Source organism: Macrobrachium rosenbergii, chromosome 18 (assembly GCF_040412425.1).
Source record: "Macrobrachium rosenbergii isolate ZJJX-2024 chromosome 18, ASM4041242v1, whole genome shotgun sequence".
Lineage (NCBI taxonomy): Eukaryota > Metazoa > Arthropoda > Malacostraca > Decapoda > Palaemonidae > Macrobrachium > Macrobrachium rosenbergii.
The window spans coordinates 12,178,394-12,190,580 of record NC_089758.1 but is presented as its reverse complement, the minus strand read 5'-3'; the positions used below and the strand labels follow the sequence as shown (position 1 = coordinate 12,190,580).

General features: G+C 38.0%; 1 protein-coding gene across 1 annotated transcript in view; it reads right to left on the bottom strand.

Annotated features, from left to right (window-relative positions):
• LOC136847945 (uncharacterized) overlaps positions 1–12,187 on the bottom strand; it is a 313,292-nt gene that overhangs the window by 122,575 nt on the left and 178,530 nt on the right. The window contains 7 exon segments of the mRNA XM_067119965.1: positions 43–1,848; positions 3,096–3,884; positions 6,284–6,409; positions 6,544–8,361; positions 8,587–8,901; positions 9,199–9,717; positions 9,886–9,994. Coding sequence (XP_066976066.1) covers positions 43–1,848; positions 3,096–3,884; positions 6,284–6,409; positions 6,544–8,361; positions 8,587–8,901; positions 9,199–9,717; positions 9,886–9,994 — 5,482 coding nt within the window.

The following is a 12,187-nucleotide window of genomic DNA, read 5'->3' as shown; positions in this document are numbered from 1 at the left end:
CTAGACAAATTCTGGTGGGAAACACAGGGGAACAAATATTACCTTGGGGACATCGGGATCCAAGTGCCGGGCCCGTGGGACACTGACAAGTTAGTCTATTACTTTTAACAACACAAATGAACCCACTACCACATGGACTAGACACTTTACATGGATCAGTACACCGATTCTGGATACACGCAAGATTTCGAGGACACTCAACACTGCTTGTACACATCTGTGGACCTGGAGACAGTGTTTTAGGAACTGAAGGAGCTGTGGTTGTTGGGACTGTCAAAGAAAATTCAAGAGGGGGAGAGGATGGGGGATTACTAAATTCTATTTCAGGAGTAGGTCTAGGGGTTAAATCAATAGCAGGCTGTCGAGTTGTTGTCCTGGTACCTGGTCTTTCAGGATTAAACGAAGATGGAGGGGTAGGTCTTGGGATAACTGTGGTAGAAGGTGGTTGTGAAAAGGGCAATACAGGCTCTGGTGTTGTGTTTGGTCTTGTTATTGGTACTTCAGGTCTCACTGTCACACGATCAAATATTTCAGGCCTTGGTGATGTCCTTGGTCTAGTAACTGGTATTTCAGGTCTCACTGTCACACTCTCAGAAATTTCAGGCTTTTCTGCAGATACTTCAGGTATTCCTGTTGTTATGTCGGTTAATTCAGGCTCTACTGGTGCAATAACTGGTATTTTTGGTTTTGATGTTGGAACTGCCGAAAATTCTGTATGTGGTATCTTGGGTCTTGAAGTAGGTATTGTTGAAACTTTTGGTTCTTCAGCCCTGGGTGGTACTGTGCCAGGACTTTCAGTTTCAATGACAAATGTTCCAGGAATTCTGGAAGAAGTCTTTGTAGTAGTCTGTGGTGTTCTAGTTGTAACAATTAGTACATCTTCCTCTGGTGAAGGCTGTTCATTGTGAAATGTTGTAGTCTTCAGAGATCCAGGCCCTGACGTAATTACTGGTGGCCTGAGCGTAGAAATCTGTACTATTTCAGGTCTACCTTTAGGCCCTAAGGGCTTATCTATTTCTGGTCTTTTTGGAAAAGGTGATGGACTTGGTGTTACTCTTATTTGATCTTCATTCCTTATAACTGAAGGTACTGTTTCAGGATGTTCTGGTGTTTGTGAATCGAATGACTGGTGTGGCCTAGTAACAGTAAAATCTGGCGGCAATGACTGATGAGGCCCTTCTGGGGTTACAGGTCTTTGTTTTGGTGTTGATGTATGGGTTTCTGGCACTGAAACAAGTGGTCTCTGGCTTGTAGGCCTGAAAGGGTCAGGAAGTTCTGGTGATAAAGTAGGTATTTCAGGTTTGCTTGTGGGAATTTCTGGTGTAAATTTATCTGTGAAAACAAAAGGAGGCTGACTAACGGTTGTATCTGGTTGAAAAGGTGTTGTTTCAAATTTGGGAGGTCGTTTTGTTGATTCACTTGTCTTTTCGGTAGAAGAGTGAGGAGGACTAGAGAAAGATGTCTGGGTCGGTCTTGGAACTGGGGTTGTAAATTCAGTAAGGGGTTGTTTAGGAGTTGAACTAAGTACAGGTTTATCTGGAGTAAAGAATCCCATTATTTTTGTAGGCTCCTTTGGTGCTAAAGTTTTTCCTATATCTGATGATGTGGTAGTGGGCTCAAATGGTAATGATGTGTCTTGGCAAATAACATGAACTTTATTATCAATATTGTCTTTATTTATTTCACAATCATGTGTCCCACAAGCTATCTGGCACGGGTTTGTACACTGCCCTTGGAGACATATGAATGTAGTTGTACCGCAGTCTGCATCATTGCGGCAGAACGTCTTCGAGCTTGTGGTGGTTGTGATGGTGGGATTGATGGAAGGGGGAGTGCTAGTATCGGTGTCTGCTGGGACATGCAAAATATGGAAATGAAGTATAAAAGTATAAATGAAGAATCTGTTATTGTTCCATGTTTGTATTAGCATAGGCTTAAATGAAGGGGTGTCAGCTGTCAGTCAATGTCCTTTCATTTGCTGGATAAGTTAACAGGTTACTGATATTTTTGTATTCTATATAAATTTTTGTTCATGTATATATCTGATGCATGGAGCTTAAGTTATTAAATATACACTGTAAAGTAAGTATAAATGTTAAATAGTATGTAAAATTTTGCTCCACTGACTCCTATATTATTTGTATTAAATTTGTGAGACGTAAGTAAAACCAATTTCTTATTAGTCGAGTGAGTCAGACATTAGTCAATGTGGCTGACTAGTTAAGGAACTATGGGTTGAGAGGAAATAAATGCTGATGAGAGGGAAATCTTTCTGGTCAATAGTTACCAGTTTATGACTTCATGCAATGGACTCAAGAAAAAAGGACATTATATAGCACATGGTGTATTGTAGGAACTATAGCTTATTACAAAAGACATTAAATGCGTGTAAGAAGTAATGCACTCAAACAGACAACAAGGTGTGTATTTTAACTCAAAAAATGAAAACTGAGGAATGAAGTCCCATAAGGATAAATGTCTGAGTTTTAAAACATTCTTGTATATTCAAGAGATTAGAGCTTGCAGTGAGTAAGAACTAGAAAGAAAAAAAAAAAGAGTGCTGAGTTTGGGATGCTAGAAAGTTAGTCAATAAACTGCTTTTCTATTGATCAGATCACAACCTGACCAAGTACTTAACTGTAAGATCCATGACCTTTGGCAGTAAGAATTCCAACATGGCTTCAGAAGAATATCAAGAAGTAACCCTTTTGCATTTAAGATTGGACAAAGTTCTCAGATCTGTAACTGTTTACTTTCTAAGATACAAAATATGCAATCATATTGTTACTCTATTTTTTTGTAGAACAGTATACTAAATTTAAGGACATATTTGTCTCATGTTCCAGTGAAATTCATATTTGCCAACAGGAAAAAATGGGCTTGTCTTATATCCTTCACAAGTAATGGAGCTCAAGCCTAATAGAGGCAATGGATCGAACAAGTAAATGGAAAGCATCTAGTCATTCTCTCTCATCAACAATTCATTTTCCTACTACCCGGCTACGTGCCACTATTTCTTCCATCACCGCTCAGTCGGGTTAATATAAACGAGAATGAGCATGATGGTCGCTCAAATACTGGGGCGTTGGCTTTACCTTTGACGCAGCCCAATTCTGGATCAACGGTAAAACCAGGTGGGCAGAATTTACACAGAGGTTTGTGGTCTTCGACGTAACAAGGTGTGTCTCCTGGACAGCCATGAGAGGCACAAGGATTAACACACTGGTAGGAAACGCATGCCTCTGTGGGCGCACATCCTTCATCCTTCAGGCAGATGGTGATGGAGGGGGTGCAATCCTTGACACAGATACACACAGGACGGTGGTTCAGCACTTGACACTGCTTGGTTGGGGGACATGGACTACCCACTGTACAGGGGTTTGTACATCTACCACTGACGCATGCTAGGTTGCTTGCACATTCCTCGTCCCCACGACACTCAATGGGCCCTGCCGCACAGACAAACTCACCCACTGAATTGACAACAAACCCATGCTTGCATATACAAGTTGGTTTATGCTTCCTGACTTCACATATCTTATTAGCCTCACATAAAGCACCACCATGTTTGCATGGATCATAACACTGAGTCAAAGAGGCATCACATGCCTGATTATCAGCACAGTCATTATCTCCAGTACAGCCTGTAATCACAGGTGGCTCTAGTGGTTCCTTGGGAGAAGCGGAACAGGCAGGATCGGGACGGCAAGCAATCTGAGGGCGTCCAACATAACACTGGGGACATGAACACAATGGTTGGTGGGCTACTGTCTGACAAAGGGCTCGTTCGCCACACACACCCCTTCTATTGCAGGGATCCGCGCACTGTCCACTTATACATGCCTGTGTTGGCGGGCAGTCTGTGTCTAAGGTGCACTGAGTATCTAAGTGTGAAAAAGTGAGAGGCCAATTGAGCATGCACACATAAAGAGCTACAGACAAATGCAAGTGAGTTGTTATTGGTACAATGTAGAGGCCTTAATAAAATCTAGCGTTTTCCTGTATACACTGTTTCCTAGTCAAATCTCAGGAAAGATGCTTTGTTTGTTTACACATTACACAGTACTTGTTTTCAAGCTACCAGTAATGTTTGTAGAAACAAACCAATTTTTTTCTTAATGCCCTTATCTTCATTTACAAAAATATTCTTTGGATAAAAAGGGTCAATGGGGCAAGGACAAAATCTATGTGGCTAATCCTGGCGCAGGTGACTAGAAACAAGTGTTGTACACAGCATAAACAGCTAGCTGCATCAAACAAAACGCTGTTAACAGTGTTATGTCGCTTTTGATGTAACCTTTGTTGTAAATCATTTAAGCCTTCCTAGCAGTGATTACAAGTACACCTGTACTGTATACCCATCTACAATACCTGACTAATGTTTCCTGATTAATAATTGGGTGCACATTCATGTTATTAATTTTGTTGTCTTTTAGATATTCATTAATAATACTGTAAGTGTGCACACAATGCACCTAGCTGGTTTGTTTGATTGAGACACACACACATGCTTCACAGATGTTAGGAGGCACAAACTAAACGACACAGTGTACATGTACTTAGTGTCTTGACAATGAAGATGAGAGCGATGATTGAGATGATATCTAGGACAAGTATGAGGAAAAATTAAAAAAGTAATGAAACCAGGACATACTACTGTATATGGTTTAGGTAATTTGTACAAAATTGAAAAAAAAGCACTAATACCTTGAAAAGGCTGAACCACTGGACAAGGACAAATGGGGCACTGTAGTTGTTGCCATTTTAGTTAGAGACATGTATGACAGGTGTAGATAGTGTTTGAACTGCCATTGGTCCATTACAGGTGATAAGTAAGGACAAAGGATAATCTTTGAGGATTTTGACACAGGCATAAGGAGACTCAGATTGTGAAATCAGGGAGCATAATATAAAGTTGAACAAAAGAGTTTCGGTTCAGAATAGGACAAAGCAAATAATAGATACAGAACTAAAATAATCATAATACAGAGGAAGAATAAAGATAAAAAAATCTGGAAAATATAGTACAGTTAAATTCTGCAACATGAAAAAGATGCAGTTACAAAGATGTTAAATGCATCTTGACCTTCTGGAAATTAAGATATAATAAACTATAATAAAAAAAAAAGAAATCAGGAAATTTATTAAAAACATTCATACTTGACCAAAGAGGATTCTCAAGTTACCAACAGATCTTCTATGATAGAGAAGTGGTAGAACTGAAAACACTCAAACTTACAAAGCAATTTCATACCAGCCAAACTTACTATACAACAGAAAATAAGCAAATGCACATAAAAGCACATTTAATTTTTTCCTATGGATCCTTGGAAATAGATGAAGTACAACTCTTGCACACCATTTTCATCCAATACGTTGCTCACTAAAATCACCATAGAAATATTATGACAGCACTGTCAGTTACAAGAATATCCAAGAATTTTCCACTATTATATTACATTCAACTAAAAGACATTTTCCTAAATAAAAGAATCAAAGCACCTTGAGTTATAAACCAAGAGTAGTAACAAACAGCAATGATAACAAAGATTGATATACTTTTTCATTTCAGCTCTTTCAAACTAACAAAAGTTTCATATACAGTACAGTATAGTAAGATTTCAATTTATCAGTACAGGTATTAATATAGAATACCTCACTGTATCCAGATTCTTCAACAAAAGATTGCCCCCTTCTCTCAACGAAAATAAAAGATATTTCCAGAATGGAACGGCAGCTATCAACTACTTTCAAAACTAGCATCAAACAACAACAGGTACATCTTCCTAAATGTTATTATCATCTTATTCTGATCTGCAAGATAATCTACATCAGAAGAAAAATCTTTAAATGATAGTTTATTTCTCATATTACGAGAACAAAGCAAGTCCAATATAAAACTTGAGTTCTCTTTTACATCAAACCAAATTTACCAAACGTGTTTAAGCCAGGCTGACATTATAACACTAATAAATGTGTCTTTTTCTATATGATCAACAGTCATCACATTCACCTTAATTTTAAAACACCAAAAAACCCTATTTAGGTAGGGAATTACAGTATACTAAACATATTTTTTGATTTATAATGGCCATGACCTTTTCAAATGCACTTTAAACTGAATTCACCAACTGATATTCTTCAAATCCCTTTATAAAAGTGCAGACACTTCTCATTCATGCTGTGCTAAATCTGCTATTATGTGTCTGACTTATCAACAGAAACACCAAACCACGACTATAAGGTTCAAGCCAACTAAGAAAAAATTTATGCAATAACTTACCAGGAGTGCATTCAGTATATGGGTCACCATCCCATCCGTCTCTACAGTGGCACTCATAATCACCATCTCCATCTAGTACACAGGAAGCACCCAGTCCACAGCCAGTACTACGACAGTCTCCAGTACCTAAATCAAATATATTTTCTATATGACCATATACAAACAATAAAGAAAATTCATTATACATAAGTTGTATCAACAAGGGTAATATATCTACACTTTTGAGCAAAAAGAGTGGGAAAACTCAGTTAATGGCTTACATTTTACTAAGGGGTCACCATTAGGAAGTTCAGAAGGGCAGTAACACTCAGCTTCATCATCAGATATGTCTCGGCACTTGGCATTTTTGCCACATGTAAATCTCTGGCAAGGATCAACTTTGTCTTGCGGACAGAGACAGCCTGCCTGATATGGATCTCCTTGACATCCGCTGTTGCAAGCACAAAGGAAGCTGCCTATTGTATTGGTGCACTGGGCATTATTAGCACAGGGATTGTTTAAGCATTCATTAATTTCCTTCTTGCATTCTACTCTTGGATCACCATAATAATCAGGTGGGCAGGAGCACTCTACATTGTGATTTACTACACGACACTGAGAATTTGAACCACAATTTCCTTCTAGACATGGATTCTTGCATTTTCTATCAATACAGGCTTGTTCTGTGCGGCAATCACTATTTGCAAGACATTCGTATTTTTTGCACCCTTTCTGAGGATCACCTTGGTAACCAGGAAGACAGAAACAGAGAGGTCTGTGGTCAGAAGCTCTACAGGTGGTACTTTCTCCACAAGGATTATCATCACATGGATTTTTACATTTGCCATTGACACAGCTTTGCGTTAGAGGACAATCTGTATTGGCCCGACAACCTGCAACACACACGCTATCACGACACAAGAAACCTTGTGAGCACTCCTGATCCTCAGTGCACGTGGCCCTACAATATCCATTGCTGCAACTTTCTCCACAACTGCACTGAGATACTGATGTACATGATTTAGTGCAAAATCCTCCCTCACAAGAACCCTGAATTCCGCATTCTGTGTTTGATTTACATTGGCGAGCTGGTGTTGTGCAAGAAATTAATGGATTGCCAACTGTATTAGCTGGACAACTGCACTGAGCTTGATGGTTGACCATCTGACATTCAGCACATGTACCACAAGTTGTTGCTTCCTGACAGGGATCCTGGCATCGTCGGTTGATACAAGACTGCTCTGGTAAGCAGGCAGAATCAGCACGACAACCAACAATACAAAGGCGACCTTCGCAAATGTTACCAAGGCCACAATGTATATCAGAACTACAAATTTCTTTGCACACACCGCCTACACAGCGTTCATTGTCAAAGCAGGACTGGTCACTGGTACAAAGTGGTCGACAAGTTCCGGAGAAACAGGTCATTCCTGCAGGACATGCTTCATTGTTACCACATGATGAAGGAGGTAGACGACAATTAACATATGGGTCACCTACTAAATTATCGGGACATGAGCACTGGATACGATGACCATCCACGGAGCATTGAGCATTGCCACCACAGGCAGTGGGTGAATTGCATGGATCAATGCATTTATTATTAACACAAGCTTGCTTTGACGGACATTCTGTGTCAGATCGGCAGCCTATGGTACAAATGAGACTGTCACAAATCTCCCCTGATCGGCAGTCATCATCTCTCCTACATTTTGGACGACAAGCAGAACCATCACACTTTTCATTGTCTAGACAGTTGGCATCAGATGAGCAGATTGCCATACAAGTGCCAAAACTGCATAAAAATCCTGAAGCGCAATCAGAGTTAACATTACATGCAATTGGTTCTCTTGAGCAGGCAACATTGGGAGATGGGTTCGGAATGAAGCCCACAGGACATGAACACTGAGCACGATGGTTTATTACAGAACATATTGCATTTGGCCCACAGACAGCTGTTGACCCACAAGGATCTGTGCACTTGTTATTTATACATGCTTCACCAGCTGAGCAATCCTCATTAGCACGACAGCCAATCAAGCAGATGTTGTTTAAACAAATGTGGCCTAGGAAACAATCGTTGTCTACACGGCAAGTCACTGGAAAAAATCAAAAGTGAAATGGTGTGAAATTGTGAATTTTGCCACAATTTTGGTTTTTAAATGATTCTAAAAATATAATAATGCACTACACAAATTCATTTCAACCACAGATACTACTGTATGCTATATGCAATAAATAATAATACAACATCCACAAAAAGTTACAAAAAATGAAGTTCCTACTACCGAAACAGAAGAAAAGTTAAAACACAAAGTACTTACACATGCAGGAATTGCCGATGCACTTTTCATTTTGTGCACAAGAACTATCTCCAGAACAGCTGAGCATGCACATTCCATTCTTACAGAAGAATCCTGAAGGGCAATCATTGTTCCTCTGACAAGCAGAAGGAACCCTATAACATTCCTTTTCTGCATCACCAGTGAAGCCAGCTGGGCAAGAGCAGACTTTTTGGTGATTGGCCATGTTGCACACAGCATTAAGGCCACAAGAACGCTCTTGGTCACAAAGGTTTGAACACTGACCTCTTATACATGCTTCATTCAGTCCACACTCTTGATCATTCTGACACGGGGCTGGTGGGAGAAATATGCCACAATGAGACTAAAGTATACGAAAAAAAATTAACAGGAAATAACATAAATTTTCAAAGAAACCAAAAGTGTTATAAATAGAAAAGAAATTAGTCCTTATTTTCCTTAAACAGGATTTCAGTGATCAATAATTTATTACCATGGCAAAAATAATTTTGGAAAGAAAAGGTCTATACTGCACAAGACTGCAAAATGTCTTATTTTCTTGATATATTGGTGGGAACAACATTAAAATGTCTAGTCATCAACATCCTGTACTTTTAGAGAATTGAAACTTACGTCTGCAGAGTCCTCCATCACAAATTGTGCTTTGAGGGCAATCAGCATTAACACGACATCTGATTTGCTCAGGTCTGCAACCAATAACCAGATCTGTTGGATCACCCTTGTAACCCTCTATGCAGGTGCAAACAGGGCGATGGTTAACTGCACTGCACTCAGCGTTGGGCCCACAAACATTTGACTCTCCACAAACGTCTTTGCATTTTGGAAGATTGTTTTCTTCTCCACAATAAGCAGTAGATGGGCAGTCAGTGTTGACCAGACAATCTGGTGGCTGATTACAGCCATCACCATAAGCATCACCCACTGTGCCAGGTGGACAGAGACATTTAAATGTTCCTCGGAAATTATTACATTTAGCACCAGGTCCACAAGGGTTCTTTTCACATGCATTGATTGGGTTGCAGTTCTTGAGAGGATCACCCTGGAATCCATCACGACAGAAGCACACTGCCTTGTGAGCTTCAGAAACACAAAGAGCATTTGTGCCACACTGATTGTTAACATGGCAGGCAACTGAAAAAAATCAGTATTGCAATTAATCAAGCTGTTGGGAAAGATGTATTTTATTATATAAAAGCATTTATTGTGGTATCTAGGATCTTCCAGCAACTTTAGCTGTAAAAGTTTTATGCAGAGCACATTCATTTCTAGAACAAAAATTGTAGAAAATTTCAAACTTACTTTTGCATTCATAGTTGTCACATCGTTTGTCTTGAGAACAGTCTCCATCAACTTCACATTCAATCTTCTTGCAACCAAGTCTTTCATCAGCTGGGTCACCAAAATATCCCTGAAAGACATGATGATAATAAAATATATATCAGACTAATGTACAGTAAAATCATAAGATATGTATTCTTTTCTATTGGTAGGAAGCATGTAAAGTATACATATACAAACACACAAATATATATATATATATATATATATATATATATATATATATATATATATATATATATATATATATATATATATATATATATATATATATATGTACACCTACACACAAATATATATATACATATACACATATTCATATATACTGTAGATATATACTGTATGCATATATAAACATTATATACATATGCTGTATATATTGTTATGAATTCCGGCCTTCTGCCATTTTAAAAATTAACATTTTTTAATGAAAGACACTCCCAAACTTAAATGAGGGTGAGAGGGTATTTTTCCAGCCGAAGTCGATTTTAAAGGCCCCAGGCACCTCTCACCCCCTACCGCTGCATTTTTTTTTCAATGTTTCGCCATTCCCTAAATTCTTTTTCCTACACTCCATTTTCGACCTTATGTTGATGCAGAATCCCCTTCTTTCTAGATAATACCAGTGAAGACTAGATCAAACTAACAACCAGCTCAGTCATGTGACTCAAGACAGGGGTCAAACAAGACTCTGAAAAAGGAAAGCCAGGGAGACGCTGGCGAGTCATCAAGTAGGGAACATCTCTCTCTCAGCTGGGATAGCATTCCCCCTTTGTGGAGTGGGCCCCCGTTTTCCTACGAAGATAACGTGCCCCCATTCCCACTGCAGTAAGAGCTGAGATTCATCCTTGCCCTAATTGTGAGAGTAGATCTATGTCAACAGATATGTCTGGATAAGCAAGGAGGATTTTGCCCAGTTTGATCCTATAATTCTCTCGCTTTCAATTTCAAGTTTTCCTTCCTTGTGAATCCCTTTATGATTGGCAATCAGTGATTCAATGTCCCTTTGCTTACTATGTTACAAGTGCTGACTTTACTAAGTGAATTTAAGTGAATTTATTTAGTAAGTGAATTAAATGCCTCCTCCAGCCTTAGACTTTGTTCCTTTACTTGCTATGTCTGCATGTTAATTTTAATAATCAACGCTCTCTCTGCACTTTCAGGAGATGCTCTTTCACATCTGAAATCAACTCTGCCTTCACATCCCTGTTACCAGTTCGCCAATTTACTACATTCAAGTTCCGTTGTGCAGACATAGATAATCGTGCTTACTTTGGGATACCATTTCCTGAGAATCCATTATAGCTGGATCTATTTGTTCCTTTGCCCTTTTAGCTATAATCAGTTATATTTTCCCTGTAATGATTCTTTATCAAACTGTGAGTCCCTTTGGAATTTAATTGTACTTATTTCTGAACTGCTCCATGTGTAAATAAACCCTTGACATTTATTCCTCTGGGTCTCACTGGTGACCGTCTATTTCTTGTTTCCTCTTGTTAATTACAAGTAGCAAGCTGTTAGTGTTAAGGCCAGGTAAGATTTCAATATTATTGTTATTCCCTAGCTTGCTACTAAGGCCAGGTAAGATTTCAATATTATTGTTATTCCCTAGCTTGCACTTGTATCAATATATATATATATATATATATATATATATATATATATATATATATATATATATATATATATATATATATATATATATATATATATATATATATATATATATATATATATATATATATATATATATATACATATATATATATATATATGTACATATGTGTATACATATGTATATACACATATATGTATACAGGCAGTTTCAGTTATCAGAGGGGGTTCCGTTCCTGATGGCATGACGATAACCAAAAATCGGTGATAACTGGGGACTGCCTGTATACATACATACATACATATATATATATATATATATATATATATATATATATATATATATATATATATATATATATATATATATATATAATATATATATAAAATAGAGGTAGGTAACGGCCAGTAGGACACATCAGCGCAAAGGTGACCATGGAAACATACTAAAATCAGCAAAATTCTTTATTTCCACCGTTGGTAATAACTCTATTACATCATCGGGGAATCTGTTAAATAATGATTAAAATTACTGTAAAAATTGCTCTAAAAATCAGTAAAATTCTTAAAATACAACACAGTTAGAATACCAGATAAAAAACAAACACAAAAGCAAGACCAAAGACTGCTAACCAACCTTATACAAAGA